At 38.8% G+C, this 25942-nt stretch overlaps 1 protein-coding gene across 3 annotated transcripts in view; it reads right to left on the bottom strand.

Moving 5' to 3' along the window:
- Positions 1-25942, bottom strand: part of mtor (mechanistic target of rapamycin kinase) — a 319886-nt gene that overhangs the window by 226460 nt on the left and 67484 nt on the right. For all 3 annotated transcript variants that reach the window (XM_073031667.1, XM_073031668.1, XM_073031666.1), the window contains exons 14-17: positions 18470-18592; positions 18241-18324; positions 12048-12140; positions 4884-5018 (exon numbers count right to left, since the gene is read on the bottom strand). In XM_073031667.1, coding sequence (XP_072887768.1) covers positions 4884-5018; positions 12048-12140; positions 18241-18324; positions 18470-18592 — 435 coding nt within the window. The remainder of the gene's footprint in view (positions 1-4883; positions 5019-12047; positions 12141-18240; positions 18325-18469; positions 18593-25942) is intronic.

Consider the following 25942-nt stretch of genomic DNA (forward strand, 5'->3'; position numbering starts at 1 on the left):
TAAGAAACAGCAGTCAACAGGAACAGTGGAGGTCAAGCTGAGGTCAGGAAGACCAAGAAAACTTTCTGAGAAAACTGCTCGTAGGATTACTAGAAAGGCAAATCAAACCCCCCGTTTGACTGCAAAAGACCTTCAGGAAGATTTAGCAGACTCTTGTTCTACTGTGCAGTGACACCTGCACAAATATGACCTTCATGGAAGAGTCATCAGAAGAAAACCTTTCCTGCATCCTCACCACATAATTCAGCATCAGAAGTTTGCAAAGGAACATCTAAACAAGCCTGATGCATTTTGGAAACAAATCCTGTGGACTGATGAAGTTAAAATAGAACTTTTTGGCCACAATGAGCAAAGGTATGTTTGGAGAAAAAAGGGTGCAGCATTTCATGAAAAGAACACCTCTCCAACTGTTAAGCACAGGGGTGGATCGATCATGCTTTGGGCTTGTGTTGCAGTCAGTGGCACGGGGAACATTTCACTGCTAGAGGGGAGAATGAATTCAATAAAATACCAGCAAATTCTGGAAGCAACAATCACATTGTCTGTAAAAAAGCTGAAGATGAAAAGAGGATGGCTTCTACAACAGGATAATGATCCTAAACACACCCCAAAATCCCCAATGGACTACATCAAGAGGTGCAAGCTGAAGGTTTTGCCATGGCCCTCACAGTCCCCTGACCTAAACTTCATCGAAAATCTGTGGATAGACCTCAAAAGAGCAGTGCATGTAAGACGGCCCAAGAATCTCACAGAACTAGAAGCCTTTTGCAAGGAAGAATGGGTGAAAATCCCCCAATCAAGAATTGAAAGACTCTTAGCTGGCTACAGAAAGCTGTGATACTTGTCAAAGGGGGTGTTACTAAGTACTGACCATGCAGGGTGCCCAAACTTTTACTTTGGGCCCTTTTCCTTTTTTATTATTTTGAAACTGTAAAAGATGGAAATAAAAAAAGTAATCTTGCTTAAAATATTAAATAAATGTGTCATCTTTAACTTTATGTCTTTTGGAAATCAGGTCATCTTTTACTCGCTTAGCTATTCACAGTAACAGAAATTTTGACCGGGGGTGCCCAAACATTTGCCTGCCTCTGTACATAAGCTATGAAAACCATAGAAGTAATTTCAACTCTGTGCTAAGTTAGCTCTTCTTCAGCAGGCCAATGGCAAAGATATAGATTCTACCTCAGCAAACAGCATAAATGTTAGAGTTGTGTACACAATGGCAAACAGCCAAGGCTTCAGGTAAGCATAAGCATGAGGCTTGTCTGGTCTGCTGCCAATCTTTGTCATATATATGTATTGATAAAGAATACTTATTTTTATTAGAGAGAGAAAGGGTTGCAGAATAATACAATAGTCATGATCCTATGAAATAATAAGAAAAAGAAAACGGGCAGGTAATGTTGTCTGGTGCTGGAGTACGATCCTACAGGATCTAGTCTTCTAACATCTGTTTAAGCGTTCACTAAAAACATCTAAATTTAAGCTAAGATTGCTGGCAAGGTACTGAGCCAGGGGACAAAGCCAATCTTGTTCCCATTAGGAGTGCACCCATGTGCATTTTTCAACATGGAATAATTGGATAACTGAGAGCCCTGACTGTTGTCAAAGTCAAAGCATATTTGTTATCAAAGTATTTACGTTACCATATACTACCTTGAGATTCATTTACTTCCAGACAGTTACAGGAAAATAGACACAATAGGATTTATGAAAAACTATACATAAAACAAAGACTGACAAACAACCAATGTGCAAAAGACAAATTGTACACATAAATTATAAGGAATGAGTTATAAGGAGTCTTTGAAAGTGAGTCTGCAGGTTGCATTTTCAGTTCAGAGTTGAACAAAGTTATCCACATTGGTTGAGGAGCTTGATGGTTATAGAATAATAACTGTTCCTGAATTTAGTGTGGTGAAACCCAAGGCTCTTGTACCTCCTACCTGATGGCAGTAGTGAGAGGAAAGCATGGTCTGCATGGTACGGGTCCTTGATGATGAATGCTACTTTCTCATGGCACCATTTGATGTAAATCTGCTCAATGGTGGGGAGGGCTTTGCCTGTGATGGACTAGGCTATATCCACTAATTCTTAATAGATTTTTCTGTTCCTGGGCATTGGTGTTTCCATACCAGGCTGTGATGGAGCCAGTTAGGATACTTTCCAATGTGCATCTTCAAGTTTTTGATGACATGCCAAATCTATGCAAACTTCTAAGAAAGTAAGTGGCGCTGTCATGCTTTCTTCCTGATGGCACTTGCATGCTGGTCCCAGGACTGGTCCTTTGATATGTTAATGCTGATATGTTAATCCTCTGATATGAAATTTAAAGCTACTGACCCTTTTCCACCTCCAATCCCCTAATAAGGATTGGCTCATGGACTTCCAGTTTCTTCCTGTAGCTGATAATTAGCTCTTTTTTTCTGCTGAAGTTGTGAGATTGCTGTTGCTACACCACCTTCCCCCCACCCCCTTCTTATACACTCAATTTCCTGCTGCTGGTTGAGATAAAAAAATTAAGAACATCAAGCAGGAACAAGCCCTTCAGCTAATACTAACTGCATCAAAAATGATGCCACATTAAACTAATCCCTTCTGCCTACATATGATCAATATTCCTCCAAGTCATGCAAATTCATTTGTCTACCTTAAAAGACTTTTAAATATCATATCTAGTTCCACCACTACTGTTGGCAGCCCATTGCAGGCACCTATCTCTTCTCATTTAGACTTCCCCCTCTCACCTGATAGCGATACCCTCTAGTAATTGACTCTTCTGCCAAAGGAAAAAAGATTCTGGCTGTCTACTTTATTTATGCTTGTCATAATTATATAACCTCAGCCTCTGATGTCCAGTGAAAATAGGCCAAGTTTTTCCAACCTCTCCTTATAGCTCCTACTCTCTGATCCAAGAGGTATCCTTCTTGTAAAGGAGCAAGCAAAGCTATATGCAATATTCTAAATGCAGCCAATCAAAGTTTACATATTTGCATACACGATGAAATCTGCAGATGCTGAAAATTCAAGCAACACACACAAAATGCTGGTGGAACACAGCAGGCCAGGCAGCATCTATAGGGAGAAGCACTGTGGATGTTTCAGGCCAAGACGAAGGGTCTTGGCCCCAAACGTCGACAGTGCTTCTCCCTATAGATGCTGCCTGGCCTGCTGTGTTCCACCAGCATTTTGTGTGTTGCTTACACATTTGCATCATGATTTCCTGACTTCAATACTCCTCTGCCCTCAGCAATAAAGGTGAGCAAGCCAAATGTCTTCTTTACCACTTTTCTACTTGCCTTGCCCCCTTCAAGACCCTGAAATCTCCCAAAACATCAATATTGTTAAGAGTACTGTCATTAATTGTATACTTCCCCTTCACATTTGACCTCCCGAAGTGCAATTCCTCACACTGGTTCCTCAACCAGGAACCTCATAGTTCAGCCTCATATCTGGTGTAGTATTAGGCCATCAAAGACCCAAGTTTGGATGCCATCTCTGCATGGTTTCTGTATATTCTCCATGATAGTCATAACTACCAAGGGCTGTAGACTCAGTTGACACTTCTAAACAAATGGTCAAAACCTATTAATTTAATCTTGCTTTTAGCTAACATCTTTTTGTCTCTTATTTTCAGATTTGCACCTTATCCCTTTGTAAAGCACTTTGAACTACATTGTTTGTATGAAAAGTGATCTATAATTAAGTCATTATTATGGAGAGAATGTTTCCTCCCACATCCCAGAGATATGGTAGTAAGTTACCTAACTACTCTAAATTACTTATAAGTGTAGGCAAGTGACAAAAAAACAAAATTAAAAAGCACACAAGGGGTAATAGTTTGCTGGGGTATAGGGAAGCGGGAAGGGGGTAAAAAAGAACTGAACGGATTGCTTTGCTTGATAGCCCTAACATCTTCATACTGTGGCACAGTTATAAGGAAGCTAATTCATGGACTTTTCTAGAGCATCTGCTTTTGGAAAGGAAGTATGATGATACATCTTTGTAAACATTGAATGTCATAGATTTGCCATTGATATGATTACCTAAATTTTAAATCCAAGATTACAACTATGAATTATGTTAATTGATGCATGAAATACTGCACCATCTTCCATGAGCAGATTTTAATTAGCTCTACATGAGGGTATTTCCTGGTCTTGCCCTACAGGGCTCATGTAAAACATCGAAAAGATGGTCTACAAATTTACATTTGAGATGCCAGGAATCATGTATTTGTTTGATATACAGGGTTCAGCTTAGATCTAACAAGTGATACATTTCAAAAACATTAACAAAGGTGTTTTATGTGCTACAAACATTTATTGCAAGTACACAGATATAGAAATTCATTGTGTTCACTAGCTACGGGCTTTAGCCCATTATTTTAGCCAGTAAAGCATTGGTTATCAAAAATTATGTTACTCAAGTAACCAGAGTTCATATGTAAGCACAATATTTTACTGTGATTTTCATAGATTTCTGAAATGAATCAACAACATTGCTTGTATTGTACACTGAGCTAAGGTTTTCTCCCAAAATATGTGGCATTTATAGTGCAGAATTTCATTTTATTATTTCCAATCTGCAATGATTATGGTATGAGAATTGGAGGAGACAGAGGTACGACGACATGGAACTTAACAAGATCATTACCATTTTCAATGATATTAGTTCCAAAATCTGGAGGAATGGGGAGAAACATATACAAACTTTGAAGAGGAGTGAAAAAACTACTTGGGAGATAAATCCAGTCTAAGGTTGCTCTCTCTGAAATTTAAAATAACCTTAAAACAAAACATTTATTAACATCTCAGATTCTACTACTTTCTTCTGATAGAAAACACTTAGATCATTATTACTATTACATGCTTATCCTTTACCTCTCTCCGAATACCCTGGTTCTGCTCAGTCTTCAAGAAGTTTAGCAGCACTTCAAGAAGAGATGGGTACTTCCTATAAGGCTCCACCACATAGCCAGTGCAGGCAACTTGCTGTCCCAAGGTCCACAGTGCCACCTGTCCAATTCATAAAGAAATAGCAGAGGTTATTTCTAACTCCCAATACAGATTTTTGATACATAATACATATTTTCTGCTCGGTAAAGAAGCTACGCTGCATTTCTAAACAAGAGAATGCGACAGGAGCAAGGTGGCAAAGGGAGAGAAGGAGACAGAGATGCGGAGAAGCGACAAGAGTGAGAAAGAAAGAATGCAGGTAGAGAAAGCGAAAAGGAGAAAGAGAATGTAGTGAAAAGAGCTGGTAGCAAGCAAAAGATGAGGGATAGCTTCTTTAACAGATGTGCTAACTTTCTTCATACATATTAGGGTGGTCTCCATAATTAACCTAGATATAGTGAACAAAAACTGAAAGTCATATACATTCATTCTTTAGGGTTCAACTATATAGAAAAACCTGTCCCCAAATATTATTCAAAAACTAAAGGAAGCATTCCGTGGCACTCAAAAATCATACATAAAAGAGCACAAATTGACTAATTTACTGACATTATTAACTGCGTAACTTAGTGAAATGATGGCAAAAAAATTACATTTCCACCAAAAAAAAGCCAATTGAGGCAATGAGTTCATGGCACTACATCACAGATCCAGTTTATGACTGCGTTGTGGTAGCAAGATCCCCAAGGTGATGCAATACATCTGCAGATGATATGTTCTATTATAGGCCTCTACTGTATAGACTTGCAAATACATGCTGCAAGGACACTTAGGACTTTTTTCCCCCTATTAAAACCTAAAATTAAAGTAATCCTTATCTCCCGTCTACATATTGGAAATATTCAATGCCACAAGATCTAGTGTTCTGCTGAATCTTAGTAAAAAGTTGATTGTGGGCTTTATAGTTTGCCAGTTCAGAGCAGGAAAGGCAAAAAGTTATTGTAATACAAGCAGACTTATAAAAAAGAGAATGGAATGAAATAATTCCATCACTGCTCATCCTGAATAGGCTGTTAGATGCATGATGTCAAGACAACTACCTTTTCATTTTTCCCTGGTGCTCATGTTACAACTTAATAAACAATAACTTAATAAAGAGGGCAGTACTGTATTTGAATAGCTAGACAAAACTGAGGGAAAAATCTGAACCATTTCAAATGACTTTAAAAGTAAATATTTTACATATGTAAAACGATGGCCAACTATCTCCAAACTTACCTAAATTCTAATATTTCCTCGTTTATAAATTTAAAAAGTTTGATCAAAACCACAATCAATAGCACAATATAAAACACTGGGTAGACCAACATTTGGAACAATTGTACTTAGATCTGGTGATTCTCCTATTCAAGTTCGAAAATCTCTATTCTCACCACGGGGGGTGGGGTTGGTGGCAGGTGAACACCAAAGAAAGATGAACCAAAGGAAGAATGGGAATTCCATTTGCAGGAAGATCACCAGCATGGAGCCAATTAGGAAGGCATAATGACAACAGAAAATGGGAAAGGAGAAATTAATTTGGTCAAAAGCACAAGTCTTGCAAGTAGTATTGCCAGTCATCCATTAATCTTTCATTGTAAAAATTTAGTAATTATGACTATTAAAAAAATTTTTAAAAACTAAAAATACATGCTGCTTTAGAAATTTAATTGACTTATAAAATGTCACTATTTTATATATTTTTTAAAGTAGGCTTTTGAACTGTAGCAGTCCGGCAGCTAAGGCTCATTTTGGTGATAGTAGGGGTGGGAAGAGATCCTTGCCACCTGTCAACTTGTTTGGCCGGCCAACCAGACATCACAAACAGTTAGTCATCGGACCGCCAAAAATCCAAGGGCCTTGCTGAATACATGCAAGCCAGGCAGATCTCTCCATCAATGTGCAACAAGAAGAGAGGCAACAATGTCAATTAAAGACATGTCCACGTAGTGGACCATAAAAGTAAGAGTTCAGCCATTTAGATTCACCCCATTAAAACAGAACGATCCATTTTCAACTTCACTTGATCAGCCAGACTACAAAAATGTAGAGTTTGCTTTGCTGAAACATGGTGATGTCATTACAGGCTGTCCCCGAGTAACGATTCTGTCTTTCCAGATACTCATATATTGATTTTAGTCCACAAGTCAAAAAATACATACAAAAAGAAAAATCACTCAATATGTTAAGACCATACACCCACAGTATTACAATTGTTGGCATCAAAACTAATTAGAAAGAACAATTGCTAAAAAAGAGCAAGGAAACTAGTTCTCCATTCACAGGAATAGACGTATATACATAGGACAGACTTTTGTATTTAATAATTTTATGGGAGACTATATTTAATAATACTATGCAGGGGTGTCAGTATTTGTAACTCAGAAACAGCATTTCTGCTGCAATTAGAAATTTCAGCCTGGGGCAGCATTAATTAAAAAAAAAATTAGGCTCTGGCAGTCTGCCAATGATTGCTACAGATATTGTTTTCAACCCAGGCATTAGAGAAGGTTGTCTCTGATTTTCAACCTTCCAATCTTAATATTAATCAGTATTTCCAAAATGTCACTGCGCCTTCTTAAGCCCCAGGGAATCAAGACTACTTCTTTTAAACACATGATGATAACAATGAACCATCTCATACAATGCCCAAGAAGACTCTGGTGCAGATAAGAGGAAGAAAATGAAGTCTAACATTCCATCAACGTCTCGAACCGTCATGAGCCTATAGCACAGCAAGTAGGAACAAGTACTGGGAATTAAATTCAGGGCACCAAAACAATCAACTGGATGATCTCAAAACAATAGGAAGAAACAACACTGCAGAGAACCTGAAGCCATAGATTATTAACATTTCATTTGTCAGTATCAAGAGATTATGTTAGAATCCAAAATGCTTGCTGTTTCATATTACAGGATCTTAGCTACAGAGTCTGAGCCACAGAATAATAAAACAGCATGACTCCCCCCTCCCCCCACACAGATTGTATTGGCAAATTCAGTGAAGTTTTACAGACTAACTTTACACATCTTAAAATTAGAACTGAAAAGAATCATTTCTAAAATTTTCCGTTTGATTCTTCAATTGAAAATACCTTGAGTAGAAGAAAAAAAACTGTAACGGTACAGAAAATGCCCTATTATCATTATCCAGGATAATATAAAACACATCAACCTGTTGCACAGTACACCCTATCCTCATTAAATGCATCAGGCAATGCGGATTCAGTTACGTGAGGAACCTATTTCTACCAACTTCTCCTTATATGCGTCCAAAGCTCAGTTATGCAAGGAGCACTGCTTTCCCGCCAATACAAGTCACGTGCACACACCTCACTCCCGCCAGTGTTGCATTGGTTTTGGCAACGTGTGGATGTGCGATCTTGCGCTCCTAAGCTTTTGTTGTTTTTACCTACGGTGCAGTGACTTCATGCTTGAAATATTTAACTGTGCCTCCTAAGTGTCCAATGTCAAGTCCTGGGCCATCAGCCAAGCGGCAGAGAACCGCTTTAACACTAAGGATAGATATACTTTGCTTATGTGTTCCAAAGCCGAAGGAGACTGTAAGATGAAACCTCTCGTAGTTTACCATTCACTAAACGCTCAGGCTCTTAAGGGTTTGAGTAAGAATATGTTTCCTGTCCACTGAGCAGCTAACAAGAAAGCATGGGTCACTGGTCAAATCTTTGAAGATTGGTTTGCTAATCATTTTGCTGTTGAGGCTGAACGTTACTGCTGAGAACAGAATCTTGCCTTTAAAAGTTCTTTTGTTGCTTGACAATGTGCCAGTCCATCCTAAACATTTGGACAGCATTCATCCTAACATAACAGTGCATTTCCTACCACCTAACACAACATCGCTGATTCAACTACTCAACTAAGGTGTGATATCCACATTCAAGGCATATGTTTTTACAGCAAACTATCTATCAGATGCTGCAAGCAACAGACGATTTTGAAAATCCCAGGAGTTTACCAAAGGTGAGGGAATGGTGGAAATCCTTCAACATCAGACATGCCATCAACAACATTGATGAAACCTGGAAAGAGGTCAGGTATTCCACTCTCAGTGGAGCATGGAAATCAATTTGGGCTGAGTGTGTCCAAACCCTCAAGGGGTTTCCTGCCTTCACTGCAGCTGTCCAGGATTGTGAGGCCCTGAGCTGTAAAATTGGTGGGGCAGGATTCTCAGATCTCCAGACTGCTGACGTGGTAGAACTCCTGGACTCTCATGATGAAGAATTAAGTGTGGATGACCTTCTGCATTTAACTCAGACTGACGGTGATAATGATGAAGAGGAAAGTGCCAAGTTGCAGGTAAAGGATTGCAGGTGAAGCAACTGGCAGAATTTTTTTAAGGCTACGGAACACTTGGCACAAATGGCGATGGGCATGGACCCAATAACGGAGTCAGCATTTCAGTCGTTCCTGCAGTCAAGCCTTCTTCCCTTCAAGCAAATTTATGCTGAAAAACAAAATGTTGCCAAACAAACAACCCTCACCACTTTCTTCACACCGGTGTCATCTCCTGCTGCCAGCATTACTGAGAATTCTGTGAGTCTTCCTTCACCCCCTTCATGATCCTGACGACACACAACCATCCACCTCATCCATGTAAAATTGCCCGACACCACAACAACCATTCATCTCCCAGAGCCAACACACCTGCCACTGTTGGTGAGTACTGTATGTTAACCCTAGTTAACATACCCTAATATGTTAACCTTCTATGATTTATTACATTGAATATTACCTTAAATTGATGAAATGTAATACGAATGTTGCCTTGTGGCACTGTTTTTGTGTCATATTGGTATGAAAATGTGAATAAATTACAGATAAAACATATTTAGGAAGCCCTCCAGAACACATCCCTGTTTTCTCCATTTAAATAATTATTCACATTATGCGCCAACTGCGAGGAACGTATCCCCTGCCTATAACAAGGAGAGGGTGTACATTATTTTTGCAAATTAAAGTATTCTCTACTGCCCATTACACCACTAGTGTTGAGGGTGGCAATGAAGGTCCTCCATCTCTGCTGGTTTCAGAGCTTTCCTCATGTCAGTATCTTCTTAGTTTTCACTACTGTCATCCATGCAAGTCCCAGGTGGAGACTCAGGAACATTGTCACACTCAGACGTAGAAGGATTGCTGTTTCCACAACAGTTTTGTTTTGCCAGTCAGGGTTGTTAGCCCTGAGCTGAAACCCCAAGCTTGGAGGACCAGTGGAGCACTCTTAGTCTGACCCTTCTATGTCCCTTTGATCTGTCTGGCATGGGTGACCCTACCAAGAGCTAAAGCATTAAGCCTTGACTCCAGCCAACATAGCTCTCTAGGTCATTGAGATATGCAAGCCTTCAATCCCTACAAGGTTGTGGTCCTCTTAAAGTACTCAGTCACGGTCATTTGAGAATCCTTTCAAGCAACCTGCTTCACTTCAATAGTCAGAACAGCATACAGTACCACTGTATAAAAAAACTTTGATAAAATTCATTCAAGCTTAATGTGTTCTTACTGTATTTAATACACAATTACAATAGTTTAAATGTATGCTATATTTATATATAATGAGTCGAATAACACAGAGTGTATGCATTATTAGCTACCACATATTAGGAAGTAACTAATCAAATTGATGAGCATAGAGCAATGGCTGTGGCATATCTGGATTTTAGTAAGGTGTTTGGCAAATTTCCCCATGGTGGGTTCATTCACACGGTCAGAAGACATGGAATGCAGGAAAACTTGGTGGAATTGGCTTGCCCACAGAAGGCAGAGGATGGCAGTCGATGGAGTGTATTCCATCTGGAGGTTGGTAACACCAGTAGTGTTCCTCATGGATCTGTTCTGGGACTCCTTTTCTTTGTGATCTTTATAAATGAGGACGTGCAAGGTTGGTTAGTAAGACTGCAGATGATACCAAGCTTGGAGGTTTCTGGTTGTTGTCGGCTACAACAGGACATTGATAGGATGCAATGCTGGTAGTGGCAGAGAGAGTTCAATGTTAAGTCATACACTTTGGAAGGTCAAACTTGAAGTGAGAACACAAGATTACTGGCAGGATTCTGAGCAGGGTGGAGGAACTGAGGTTCATGTCCACATTGAAGTTACCACACAAGTTGATAAGAGAAGCTGTAAGAAGCCATATAGTGTGTTGACCTTCATTAGTTGAGGGACTGAGTGCAAGAGCAACAAGATAATGTTGCAGCATATGTAAATCTGCTTTGAACGCATTTGGATTATTGTGTTCAATACTGGACACCTCATTATATGAAGGATGCAGAAAGGGTGCAGAGAAGATTTACCAGGATGCTCCCTGGATTAGAAAGCATTTATTTTGAGGAAAGGTTGAGAAATTGAGCGAGCTAGGGATTTTCTGTTCAGAACGAAGAAGAATGAGAGGTGACTTGATAAAGAGGTGTACAAAATGATAGGCATATATCAGGTGGACAGCCAGAATTTTTTTTCTCAGGGCACAAATAACTAATACAAGACAGCATAATTTTTAAATTATTGGAGGAAAGTATAGGGGGGAATGTAAGAAGTGTGTGCTTTTTTATATACACAGAGCAATAGGTACATGGAATGAACTGCCAGAGTGGTAGTAAATGCAGATACAATTGGGACATTTAAGAGCCCCTTAGATAAGTACATGGTTGAAATGAAATGGAGGGCTATATGAGAGGGAGGGGTTCAACTGATTACAGAGCAGGTTAAACAGTTGGCACAATATTGTGGGCAGAAGGTCCTGTACTGTGCTACATAATACTAAGTCCGATATACGTAGATGAGACTTCATAGCCAATTAAATATAAATTAAAGATGACTTTGGCCAAGCTTACAGTATTTGCTGCAAATATAAAATAATCTTACTACCACTTCACAATGGAAAAATTATTTCAGCACTTGAAATACTAAATACCAGATTCAAGTAACAACATTTATGTGATTCCTATCAGTTTAGTGAGAAACTTTCTTATATGTAGGCAGATGCATACATCATCCTACATATAGAAAACAAAATAAATAGCTTGCAACTTTCTAAATCCTCTAAGGAGACTGTTAGGACATACATAACATAAACTAGGAAAACTGGAAGCTACTTACCTGTCTTTTTGCAAGTGATGAAGAATCTTGAAGCATGTCCATGATGATAGGAAATAATTCATCCATCCACTTTCTCATCTCCAGCCCGCTCACCTTCAACAATACATATCAATAACTTTAGCATTTTCAGAATAAAGGGTATCAACTGGGCACAAATTTCTATTACTTGTAATTATAATGTCCCATTTTAAACTGGCAAGTCTTTATTTTATATTCAAGATATTAGTTTGCAAACAAAATTAAAATAAAACACAGCAAACTACTTTCAATAATTATAGCAACACATTTTGCAATAACAAGGGTATTAGCTAAAAGTCTTTGACTTATTTAATATCGAAGATCAAATGCAACTAAAAGCCCGAATACTGCAACCTATTTGCCAGTAATAAACAGTAAAGAAATAAGCTGGATGATAAATATGCTGCGCCATCATGAGAAGTTTGCAAAACCTCACTAAGCAAGCTTAAACTATCCCTCTACTTCCACTGGGAACTGCTGGCCAGATCTCCTTATAACTAGATAGGGGGCCAACCTCACAGTTTCACCATTTCTCTGACTGCAGCAGTGCTCACACCAGATGCAATGCTTCCTGTGGCACAATGAGAAAGCTATTTCAATGAAATACCCTTTTCAGCTTTGATAGCTGGCAAAATCCTGCAACCCAGCTATGTCGGCTGTCAAACATTTTCGGGATCATCTATTTATAATGACACAGAAAGGCCATTCATCTACTGAGTCCATACTGGTTCTTCAGCCATTAAATTAAATGAAGCAATGAATAAACAGTGAACAATTAACCTACCAGCAAGCTTTTTTGGGATGTGGAAGGATATCTAATCATTTAGAAGAAGCCCAATAGGTCATGGAGAAAAAACTTGTAAAGTTTGCGTGGATGCTAAAGGTTAGGACTGCACCTGCAACCCTGGAGCTAAGAGGCAGCAGCACTGACTGCTCTGCCACCAAAATGGCCTTGTACAACGGTGTCAGTCAATACAGTCAGAGCTTTGAAATGTTTCTTGCCCCCCTTCTAATCCTTCTTCCAATTATGTTAAATCCATGCCCTCTGCTTTTTGACATTCTACTTAAAGAAACATGTTACTCTACTCAACTACAGCAAGGCCCTTCGAGAACAAAGGCCCGCTTGGGAGGTTGGTCAAGCAGTTTCAGTCATTCAGCATTCAAGATGAGATAAAAAATTGGATTAGACATTGGCTTCATGGGAGAAGCCAGAAGAGTGCTAGAAGCCAGTGTCTACTAGACTGCCACAGGGATCTGTGCTGGGTCCATTCTTGCTTGTCATCTATATCAATTATCTGGATGAGCAAATTTCCAAATAACACCAAAACTGGAGGCATAGTGGACAGCAAGAAAAGCTATCAAAACTTGCAAAGGAGTCTGACACCATTGGAAAATTGGGCTAGTAAATAGCAGCTGAAATTTAATGCAGACAAGTGTGAGGTGTTGCACCTTGGGCAGTCAAACCACAGTAGGACCAACACAGTGAGAGGTAGGGCACTCGGTGTGGTGGAACAGAAGGATTTGAGAATACAGATCTCTAGAAAGTAGTGTCACACATAGGTAAAGTCATAAATAAAGCTTTTGGCACATTGGCCTTCAAAGTATTGAGTACAGGAGTAAGGGTATCACCACATGTTGAAGTTGTATAAGACATTGGTGAGGCCCAATGTAGAGTACTGTGTATATTTTTGGTCACCCATCTACAGGAAAGATGTCAAAAAGATTGAAAAAGTGCAAAGAAAATTTACAATACTATTACCATTGAATTGAAGATGTGAAGTATAGGATAAGGGCGAATACGTTAGGATTTTATTCCTAGAGTGTAGGAGAATGAGGAGAAATTTGGGAAAATTATGAGGGGTATAGATAAGGCAAATGCAAACAGGCTTTTTTCACTGAGATTGGGTGAGACTAGAACTAGAGGTCATGGGTTATGGGTGAAAGGTGAAATACTTATGAGGAATATGAAGAGGGACTTCTTCACTCAGAGGACAGTGAACATGTGGAATGAGCTGCCAGCAGAAGCAGTTGGATCCGGATTCTATTTTAACACTTAAGAGAAATTTGGATATTACATGTATGGGAGGGGTGTGCTGGTCCACGTTTTCAAGTCAAGTCAAGTCACTTTTATTGTCATTTCGACCATAACTGCTGGTACAGTACACAGTAAAAACGAGACAACGTTTTTCAGGACCATGTGTTACATGAAACAGTACAAAAACTACACTGAACTACGTGAAAACAACACAGAAAAGAAGAAACACTAGACTACAGACCTATGCAGGACTGCATAAAGTGCACAAAACAGTGCAGGCATTACAATAAATAATAGACAATAATAATAGATTTGGGTGCAATTAATGAGGGGACGGACAATTAATGGACTGGAAGAGTTTGGGTGCTTTGGTGTTCTATGACTCCTCGTCTCTAAATTAACAAATACCGTACATCCCAATTACTTCTCCCACACCCCCTCTGTCCCAGAAGAAACACAACTCTAAGCCCAGATGAGGAAAGGGTTTTTCAGCTAGAGGGTGGTTGTGATCTGGGATTTATTTAAAAAGGCTGACAGAAGCAGACATCTTTATCATACTTTAAAAACACTTTGTTGTGTACTTAAAGAGCCACGTCCTGCAGGGCCACCAACCCGGTAGCTGGTAGTTTCTTGTCACTTGACACAGACACAGTGGGCACTTGGTCTCTACCTGTGCAGCTAGTTTTCTATTATTCCAACTGCATCCTCCAGCAGTTTAAAGTTACCCTGTTCAACTACATCCCCTACATTTCCATTATCTGAAAGCTTTTTTTAAATTATGCTCCCTACGTTTGTCTAAATCAACATAAAAAAGGGACCTCTTTTAAAAAGGATGGAATTGCTTTCTAGATACAAAAACATCCATTACTCCTTTACTTTCTGTCACTTTGAATAAAAGCTGCTAATTAACATTAACAAATGAAATAATTAGTCATTGTCATAACAATGGAATCACCTAGCACAGAAAGAGACCCGTCAGCTCTCCACATCCATGTCTTTGTGCCCATCTACACTAATCTCATTTGCCATTTGAAATCAATGGGGTTTCAGATCTTGGTCAAACTAGGGTTTAGACCTAGCAGAGGATCAGATATAAAACCCATAAATGCTGAACTACAGATGAAAAAAAATCTGGATGGCCAACAAGCCAGAAAAATAAAAGCCCAAGGGAGAGTGGCAGAGTGGATTCAGAACTAGTGCAACAGCAGGAAATACATACAATTTTTGACCGGAGAGCTGAAACCTGTGGGATCAGTTCAGAGTCTTTTGCTGATTACGGTCTATATTAATAGAATCAACTTAAGGTGGCTGATTAGAAAGTCTGTAGATGAATGAGCTATCAGCAGTATAGATGACAATGAAGGAGAAAACTAAAGACCACAGTAAGATATCAATGCAATATGGCCTGGTCAGATGGAAAGAAAAACGACAAAATTCCATCCTTAAAACTATTTGGGAAAGGCAATATGAACAAGGTGGCATGGTACTGTGGAAAAACAGAAGTGGCAGAACATTTATGTTTATAGATGTCAGAAGGCAACAGGACAGAGAGGCATGGTGGTTAACAAGGCTTACGTAATAAATAAGGACAGGTTTCTGTGTCATGGTAGTAATCTTCATACAGAAAGTGCCATTGACCTGAGACACATAATTTAAGTTTATGTTTCCTCATTTTGTAATGTACAATGCTGCTCCTGCAAAAGGGTAATTTTCATGGTATTTACACTTTGTGTTTCAATGATTTTGACAACAATAAATTTGAATTTGAACATTAAGCCCATTTCTTTCACCTTACATGGCACTTGTGCTTTTTCTGATTTAATATCAATTACATTCCTTTAATACCCAATAAGAACACGAAGATTATGCTGAAACTGCACAAAATATAAACTAGGCCATATTCAATTGCTATGTCAGGTTTTTATCTCCACAGTTCGAGGAAGGAAGAGAATGCACGACAGATATTACAGACATTTAGAGGTTCGCAGGAATGGAAAACATTAGCTTACAGGAAAAATTTGACAAGCTGCCTTTCTTTACTTTAGAACAGAAGATGCAGAAATGAGATTTAATTATATGGAAGCTGTATAAAATAGATAGTAACAACCCAAATGGCAAGTGCATAATAATCAAAGTGCATTCATCCAATGGACAGAATGATGAGAAGTGAAAAGCACTTTCCTTTCTACCCCATCTCCTAACATAATTAACTACAGAAATTGATTTATTTATTTATTATTTTTTTCTCTCCCTCTCTCTCTCTGCTAGATTATGTATTGCATTGAACTGCTGCTGCTGCAAAGTTAACAAATTTCACGTCACATGCCAGCGATAATAAACCTGATTCAGTCTTGGCAACCTCCTCTGCATTCTTTTCAGAGCAATCACATCCTTCATATAGTGTGGCAATGAGAACCACATACAGTACAGCTTGAACAATGTTGTATAACATTGCCTTGACCTCTGAACGAAAACACCCTAAATCACATTCTCAAACTGTGTAACGCACAAAAATGCTGGTGGAACGCAGCAGGCCAGGCAGCATCTATAGGAAGAAGCACTGTCGATGTTTCGGGCATGTTGCTTGAATTTCTAGCATCTGCAGATCTCCTCGTGTTTGTGTTCCCAAGCTGTGTTACTACTTTCAGGAAACTGTGAACTTAGATAAGATCCTCCATTTCTTTGTGGTCTACCATTTATGGTGCCCATCTTCACTTTAAAAATATATGACCTTGAACTTGTTGAAACTAAATTCTAAGTGCCTTTGCTCAGCCGAATTTTATTTCTAATCTATATACTATACACAAGCTATCTCACTATTCACAACACCAACAAATTTTGCCAGCCACATAGTTAATGCTTATACTTCCTACATTTACATCTAAGTCAGTAGTTTATATCAAAAATAGGAAATTCCTTGGTGTTGTAATTTCAAAGGATCTGTCCTGGGCCTAGCACATTAGTGCACTGACAAAAAAAGCATGGCAGTGCCTCTACTTCCCTAGATGTTTGTGAAAATTCAGCATGACATCTAAAACCTTGACAAACTTCTACAGGTGTGGTGGAGAGTATATTGCCTGGTTGCATGACAGCCTGGAATGGGAACACCAATGCCCTTGTACAGAAAAGTCCACAAAAAGTAGTGAGTAAGGCTCAGTACATCAAAGCCTTACCCATCATTGAGCACTCTATACGGGCTGTCACAGAAAAGCAGCATCCATCAAGGACCCCACCACCCAGGTCATGCTTTCTTCTCACTGCTGCAATCAGGAAAAAGGCACAGAGCCTCAGGACCCACACCACTAGGTTCAGGAACATTTATAACCCTTCAGCCATCAGGCTCTTGAACCAAACTCATATTCAAGGACTCTTCATTTCATGTTTTTAATATTTGTTGCTTATTTATTATTATTTCTTCTTTTTTTGTATTTGCAGTTTGCTGTCTTTTGCACAGTGATTGTTTGTCCGTCCTGTTGGGTGCGAACTTTCATTGATTCTATTGTGTTTTGGATTTATTGAGTACGCTCGCAAGAAAACAAATTCAGAATTGCAAATGGAGATATTTATGCACTTTGATAATACATTTACTTTGACATTTGAATAAATACTGATCTCTGTGTATCCTACTGCCAAGACTTCCAATCAGAAAGAGCCCTCCCTCTCTGTCAAACTAATTTTGGATCCAATTAATCAGCTCACCTTGGATTTTACGATACTAAACTTTGTGGACCAGCCCACTATACATATCCTTGTCAAATGTCTTACTAAAGTCCATTGAGACTACATCTACCACACTGCTATCATCAATCTCTTTCATTTCCTCTTTAAAAATATTAAAACAGAATTTTGCCCCACACAAAACCATTTTGTGTGGGGCAACTATCCACATTGTTCCTGTCTTTCCAGCATAAACTCCACCACTTTCCACTGTCACAAGGGTCACTAGCCTGTGTAGTTACCTGACTTAGCCATGCTGCCCTTCTTAAATAAAGATGCGTCACAATTACTATAGTTCTCCTTAATATAGTCTATTGAATTCAAATGAGTTCTAACAGCATTGGGTTACACATTTTGCACTTAAATATTTGATCTATAAATGCCACAACCCCTTTTACAGAGAAATAATCATAATAACTTTACCTGGGCCAGTTCTCCAATTGTAGCAAGGACACTAACAATAACTCCAGGGTTCTGATCATGATCCTTCAATTTTAAGATCAAAGCCTGAGAATAAATATAAAGTCTTTTAGAGTAAATATACATACAGCATTTTCTACCCAAAATGTAGAAATACAACGTTTGCATGAATGGTAGTTTTACTTTCTTATACTAATAACCATTGAAGGAAACTACATTTGTTCTCACACACCTTGAGAATAGGCTCCATATATGGCCGGATAAGGCGAGGAGCATTTGAAACCAGGTGGCCTAACATTCGGGCACTTTGTTCTTTGTTTCGGCCGACTCCACTATGCTCCAGTTCCGTTAAAATCTATGAATAACAAAGAAAATACAAACAGACAAAGATAACTTACGTATAATTTTGGTGACTGATTTATATAAGACATCATATTTTCATTTGGAAAGCATCTGAGGCAACCTAAGATTATGAAGATTAAAATGACATCTAAAGCACAAAGGGTGCAAACAAACGACCCAAATAATGCCAAGAAGATTCTCCCACTGTTCTATACCTGAGGGTTCCATATGTGAAGATAGTGGGGTTGAGTAAATACAAGTCTACTGCAAAGCCTCAACACTGAAAGCAATGCTTCCGTTAACCAATGTGCCTTAAGCAAAGCAAAAATCACCGTTTTTCCATGCATAACCATAATATACAAATAATTTAGTCCCTGCAAGACTGAACACACCAAACTGGCATGTGAAAGTGATGATTGCGAACATAAATGAGAGTTTGGGTAATAGCAACTGTAAAGTACTGGTGATGGTATGCTTAGAGGTGTATTGAGTGATAAATAAATTTCAATGTCAATATGAGATATCAGTATTCCAGCTGTGTTTTTGTCCCCTGTTGACAGATATGGCAACAAATTATAAATTTGGTTCATACATATTGAGTATGATCCAGTGGTACAATCATAAGCAAACTGGAGGCGTGAAGATCAATCAGCAGTTCTAATAAGCCTCCTAATACTAAACAAAAGTTTGGATAATCATGGCTATCAAGCCACATACCCTCATGTTTGTCAGTTATTTTAATATTGAAGTACATACTAATGATGTCTTTATATTGTAAACTTGCAAAAACGACAATCCTAATCAGATGCAAGTAAATGTATGTTTTACAATGTTAGGTTACTAGAAATATAACTGAAAGTATTAAATGTTTTGTCACACGCAGGTAAAACTTCACTCAGAGGATGGTGAATCTAAGGAATCCTTCCTCAGAGGAGAGTGGAAGCTCAGCCTTTAATTGTGTTAATTATGTTAATCTCAGCCTTTAAAGTAGAGATGAATAGATTTCTGGATATTAAAGGAATCAGGGAAACTGGGATAAGATGAGAAAATGTTACTGAGGTGGAGGAACAGTCATGGTCTTGAACAGCAAAGTATGTTCCTAGGACTGAAAAGACTACAGTTTCTTATATTCTGAAGATCAGCTTGCAAGCATGTTGACTTAGCAGATCAGGCCAGAGCAAGTAGTGACTTATATTAACATACAAAATGCTAGAGGAACTCAGCAGGTCAGACAGTATCGATGGAGAGGAACAAACAGTCAACATTTCAGACTGAGGCTACGTCCACAGTAGACCGGATAATTTTGAAAACGCAAGTTTCGCGTAAAAATGATAGGCGTTCACACTAAGTGTTTCTGAAAATATCTCTGTTCACATTGAAACTGATATTTCGGTGGATCTCCTCATACTGCGCATGCGCAGGACACATCTACAAAAAACAAGTGACATGTTTGGTGTTGAATCTTGCCGTGAAAGAGTGGTGTGTGTTTGTCCAGTTATAGACTAGACAGCTGTTGGCTCTTGCGCAGGACTTAAAACTAAAAAAAAACAAATACTGGAGTGTATAGAGGCAACCGACAGGGAGTTCATGGACAGTATGACCCGGCTGATGACGAACATTGAAAAACTGATGAACTCTGTTGCATTAATAAAGCCCCTTGTTAAATGTATAAACCATGTCTGCATCAGTATTATCTTGTATTTCCATACAATGTTACATTAGGCTGTAATACATCTATTGTCAGAGAAGTACTTGCATAAATAGGTGAATCACCTTCATACAAGCAAGGACAGAAAACAGGGCAAAGTGAGTATACTTATTTATTTAGTAAGTTATGGGTCAAAGTATTTGGTGAGTACATTTGTAACTCTTCTGGCTTTAGTCTCGTTGCCGACTGTTCTGAAATTGTTAGGTTGCGTTCAAGAAAACAATGAAATGACGCGCTGTCGTCACCATCTGTTCCAGCAAGTCATGACAGCACTTTTAGATTTCTCTGGTTACCCCGTCCACACTGCTCCGGCCAAGTGGCGTCTTCTAAATTACACACCCTGGAGAGCGTTTCTGAAAATCTCCAGTTTCAGGGGACGAAAACGCCATTTTAGTGTGGACAAAGGGTAAAAACAAAGAGGAAAGGATTTATCCGGTGTAGTGTGGACGTAGCCTGAGCCCCTTTGTCAGGACCACCAAGTCACTTTGGTGCTGATGAAGGATTTTGACCTGAAACGTAGATCATTTATTCCTCTCTGTCGATACTGCCAGCATTTCGGTTTGTTACTCTGGATTTCCAGCATCTACAGAATCTCTTGTGTCAGTGATTTTCATCATAGATTTGCAGTTAAGCATAAGATGCAAATTCTAAGGCTGTATTGCTCAACTGCAAGTCAACATTCTGAAGATTCTGAAATTCCAAAATAAGTACAAATAAAAATAATACTAGGAAATCTCAACAGGTTAGATAACATCTGTGAAAAATGTTTCAGTTTGATAGCCATTCCCAGCTTTTACGAACGGTTCTTGACCTAAAAATATTTCTCTCCTCACTGATGCTGTTTAAATTGTTGAATGTTTTCAGTATTTTCTGTTCTTATTTTTTAATAACTTGAAGGAATACATTCTTGCTTGAGATGCTGTTGCAGTAGGTTTTAGATATTATCATAGCATGAAAAGCTAGTTCTATTCATATCATTGTTTAAACAGTGTATTTCCAGTTGGATAACAGAAATTGTCTGATCGTTAGTTACTATCACTATATGCTTTTCAGTTACTAACCCCAGCTCTCTTGCTTCTGACTGCTCACCCTTTGTTGTTAATTAATTTAATTATTTAACTGATACACATAAATATAGTTTAATTGAAGTCAGAAAAATAAGTCCATATTCCATATAGAACTGGGGGAAAAGTGCATAGCAACATACTATAGAAGAAGCCTGTAAATTCTTTCCCAGATTTTGGTAATGCAATAATTTGGTAATTTTCCAATGCTTTGCAAAGTAATGGTTGTGTAGTAAAAATTTCTCCAGGAAAATGGGGGAAATAATACAGGCAACTACTGTAAAGACTCTCTTGATTCAAAATTAAAGTGTTACAATTAAATCGCAAGAGAAAAACACAACAACAACAATAGACCTCCTATAGCTCAGAACAATCTGGTTGTGCATCACAAAACGTGTGGTAAATCAGTATCACTGAATCCCTATAGAACAGTTGGCTTGCTTTCTAGACAGCTAAGATTTAAAATATTACGATTTCCAGACTTAAAATTTCAACTGCTCTATATTTTCTGATAAACAGTCTAAAATCTGCAAAAAAAATTATTTTGCAGCATGTAAATACAGCAACATTAAACAGTGTTGGTAAAGGAAGATAGTTACCAGATCAGACAGTAATAGATACACACTCAACTAATACTTTTTATGTAGTCGAACGCTAATAAAAGTTCAACTTTTATTTTTATTTACTATATATAAATTTCTAAACAAAATGAATTGATTTACAATACATCCAATTGTTCTGTTTGGCTTTTAGCACTAACTACTTTGAATGAAATTTCAGGAGACTTGCCCTCTGTTGGGCAAACCTCCAGACATCAGAGTGGTACTCGTGGAAAATAAGAATACAAAATCTGTATAAAACAAGACCAATACCCATCAAAGTTTTGGCATCTGTTCTGAATTTCCACTGAAAGGGTCACCAGACAATTTAGAAAATGATTTCATTTCCTCCAGGGGCAAGCCTAAGAGAGACCTTAACTGTGTAACTATTTAGCTTGCAACAGTGTCTTACAGTTGAATTTCAATTTATTAAAAGCCTTCCAGTCTCCAACCTGGAGACTTTAAAGGAAATAGCATGTTCCAACTTATTTCCTTTCACAGACTAAATACCTCCACTCTGCTTTTTGCTCTCTTTTTGCATTTGACAGAGGCCCCAATATTTACAGTGCGTGCACAGGAGGCAGAATCCAGCAATGGCTGAGGTTTAACTTAACAGTAGGAAGTAATTTTGTAATTGCATTTTTTTCTTCTGTTTCCCACCAAATCTGCAGTTAACCCAAAAGGCTGAAGGTTGTACCCAGGGATCCTTAGGGTCCATCCTCAGCTGAGACTGAAAGGCTGATGACTGCTTGTGCTAGGAATGGTGTTTGCCCAATGTGGGAGGAGGGAGAGGCCATAAATAACACATTGCTTCCTCCTGAAAGGCTGAGGAGATGTGTTCAGTTGGGTCAAGAAGTTTAGAGATGGAACAGTCTGGAATCAAGACTCCCGGCCAAATGTTGAGCACAGAGGGGAAGGCATCATGGTGGGTTTGAAATTTATTAAACTAGTGGTGTTGGGGAATGAAGCTAAGGCCTGTGCTAATGGCTAATCATTCAGCATCAGAGGGGAAGACTAGAACAGAGAGTGAAATCATATCGAGGGGTAGAGCCAAGGCCAGAGTCCAGCCAGACATCAGTGAAAGGGAAAAAGTGACTAGAATTCAAGAGCTGTTGAAGTTTGCAAACATTTATGCCACTTGCCTTTCTTCCAACTTAGTGGTCACACACGCTGACATGGTGTGCTGCTCTGCAGTAACATTTGTTCTTCACAACAGCAATCCCAAGTTTCCATACATCTAGCCACTAATTCTCCACCCCACTCTCACCCTGACATCCCTCTTATACTATTGAAATAACACTTAATGTCAGCCCACACATATTCCCCTTAAATTATTCACCGTTCACCCTAAAGCTATGATCTCCAAGTCTAGTTTTACACAACCAGAAGAGAAAGTTTATACACTTCCTAACATTGTACACCTCTGAAACAGGGGTTCTCAACATCAAGTCCACAAACCCCTCAAGTTAATGGTAGGGGTCCATGGTATAAAAAAGGTTGGGAACCCTGCTCGATAAGATCTCTCTTCATTCTCCTGAGCTCAAGAGAATGAAGTTCAAATCTAACCCAAGTACCCAAAAGCCGGTAACATCCTTGTAAATCTTCTCTCTAATCTTTTAAGATTATTAATATTTGATGATCTTATTGAGTGCACTGAGCCTTTATCAGAACAAGATGATTTGAGATTGAGGAGAGAGGTTATCCGCATCAACCTAACTACCTCCTTCTCCAACAACCCCCACTGGCTGATTGGTAGGAGGCAGCTACTGAGAATAAAAGGATCCTTTTCTGTTTGGCTGTCAGTGACTGATGGTGTTCCACAGGGGTCAGTGTTGGGCCAGCTTCTTTTAATGATTTAGATTTTTCAATGATTTAGATGATGGAATAGATGGCTTTGTTGTCAAGTTTGCAGATGATACAAAGATTGGTGGAGGGGCAGGTAGTTGAGGAAACAGGTGGCTGTAGAAGAACTTAGACAGATTAAGAGAATGGGCAAGACAGTGGCAAATGAAATGGAATGTTGAAAAATACATGGTCATGCACTTCGGTAGTAGAAATAAATGTGCAGACTATTTTCTAAACAGGAAGAAAATCCAAAAATCTGAGATGCAAAAGGACTTGAGGGTCCTTGTGCAGAACACCCTAAAGGTTAACTTGCAGGTAGAGCCGGTGGTGACGAAGGCAAATGCAACATTAGCATTCATTTCAAGAGGTCTAGAATACAAGAGCAGGGAATATGATGCTGAGGCTTTATAAGGCACTGGTGAAGGCTCACAGTTTGAGTTCCTCATCTAAGAAAAGATGTGCTGTCATTGGAGAGGTTCAGAGGAAGTTCAGAAGGATAATTCTGGGAATGAAAGGGTTATCATACGAGGAACGTTTGATAGCTCTGGGTCTGTACTTGCTGGAACACAGAAGGATGAGATGGGATCACATTGAAACCTTTTGAATGTTAAAAGTCCAAGACAGCGCAGATGTGGAAAAAATTATTTCCCATGGTGGGAGAGTCTAGGACACAGGGCACAGCCTCATGATAGAGGGCAGTCCATTTAAAACAAAGATACAGAGAAATTTCTTTAGCCAGAGCGTGGTGAATTTGTGGAATTTATTACCCCAAGCAGCTGTGGAGGCCAGGTCATTGGGTGTACTTAAGGCAGAGCTTGGCAGGTTCTTGATTAGTCATGGCATCAAAGGTAATGGGAAAAAGGCCGGGGAGTGGGCTAACTAAGACGATAAAATAAAATGATCAGCCATGATTGAATGGTGGAGCAGACTCAATGGGTTACAAATGGCCTTATTCTGCTCCAATGTCTTATAGTTTTATGGTCTAAACAACAGCACTGCAATTAAAATGTAATCTGCTATTCTGCAAGTCTAGTACCTCCACTACTAAATTATAATAATCAATTTTTCAGTAAATTCTACCCACAGACTTTTAAGAAACCACAGATGCATCCATTTGAATTATTTACCTTCTCCAAGCAGAGAGCCTTTCTTGTACCTCATTATTATTCCTATCTCTTTTACTTGGCAGCGTGGTATTCCTTGGTTTTTAAGAAAAGTGTTTACCAATTATTTTAACTATACTCTCTGCATTTTTGAATAGATCATCTTCATTCCTCCTCTTATTCACAGAATACTTTACGTTTCCTTTTATGTTAGCTGTCAGGTAAACTTCTCTACTTTGAGAAGGTGGATCATTTGTGTTTTTCCTAGGGTGGGGGGGAGGGGTTAAAATTAGCTGAAAGGTTAAGGTGTGAGAAGTAAGAGCTAAATGTAAGAGAATGGGATTAGTTCAGACGGGCAACCCAATAGGCATGGATGAGTTAGGCTGAACGACCCTCTTCTGCTCTGAGTGAGTGCAGGACTCAGCAACCTACAAACCATGCACGCCCGTTCACTACTTGATCCACTCTCTCTTTCATTGCACAGGGTTCAGACTTTGATTGCCTGATCTTTTCCCACTACACTGTACCCACACAAGCTCCTTTTAAAGTCAATCCAATGACATATTAGTTTTACCTGTCAATCTTTGTTTTCAATTTACCTAGGCGAGATCACCTTTCGTCAATTTATCTAAGATTTCAGTTTTATAAGTCTATTTGCACTTTCTCCATTATTAATCAAAATATTTTTGATGTACGACCACTCCCATGTTTCTCTACCCACAGTTGGTCAACTTCATTTTCCAAGAGCCAGAACCAGCAGCATCTTTTGGCGATGGGGCAGAAACACACTAATCAAGACAGGGCCATTTCAACTAGTTGGGAGAGAAACAAGATGTTATTAATCCCTCACAAGAATGATTTTCTGCAATGTACACAATCAAAAAAAAAATTGTACAACTACTCTTTCAGCCAATTATAATTAAATAAATTTGACATATTATTCATGCTTAGTAGCCACCTAGTAAGATTTATCATTATTTTCCCCTCTCCCAAATCATCTACATCTCAAAAATCTAAAGGATGCAACTGTGTAGAATCATTGAT

Source organism: Hemitrygon akajei, chromosome 29 (assembly GCF_048418815.1).
Source record: "Hemitrygon akajei chromosome 29, sHemAka1.3, whole genome shotgun sequence".
NCBI lineage: Eukaryota > Metazoa > Chordata > Chondrichthyes > Myliobatiformes > Dasyatidae > Hemitrygon > Hemitrygon akajei.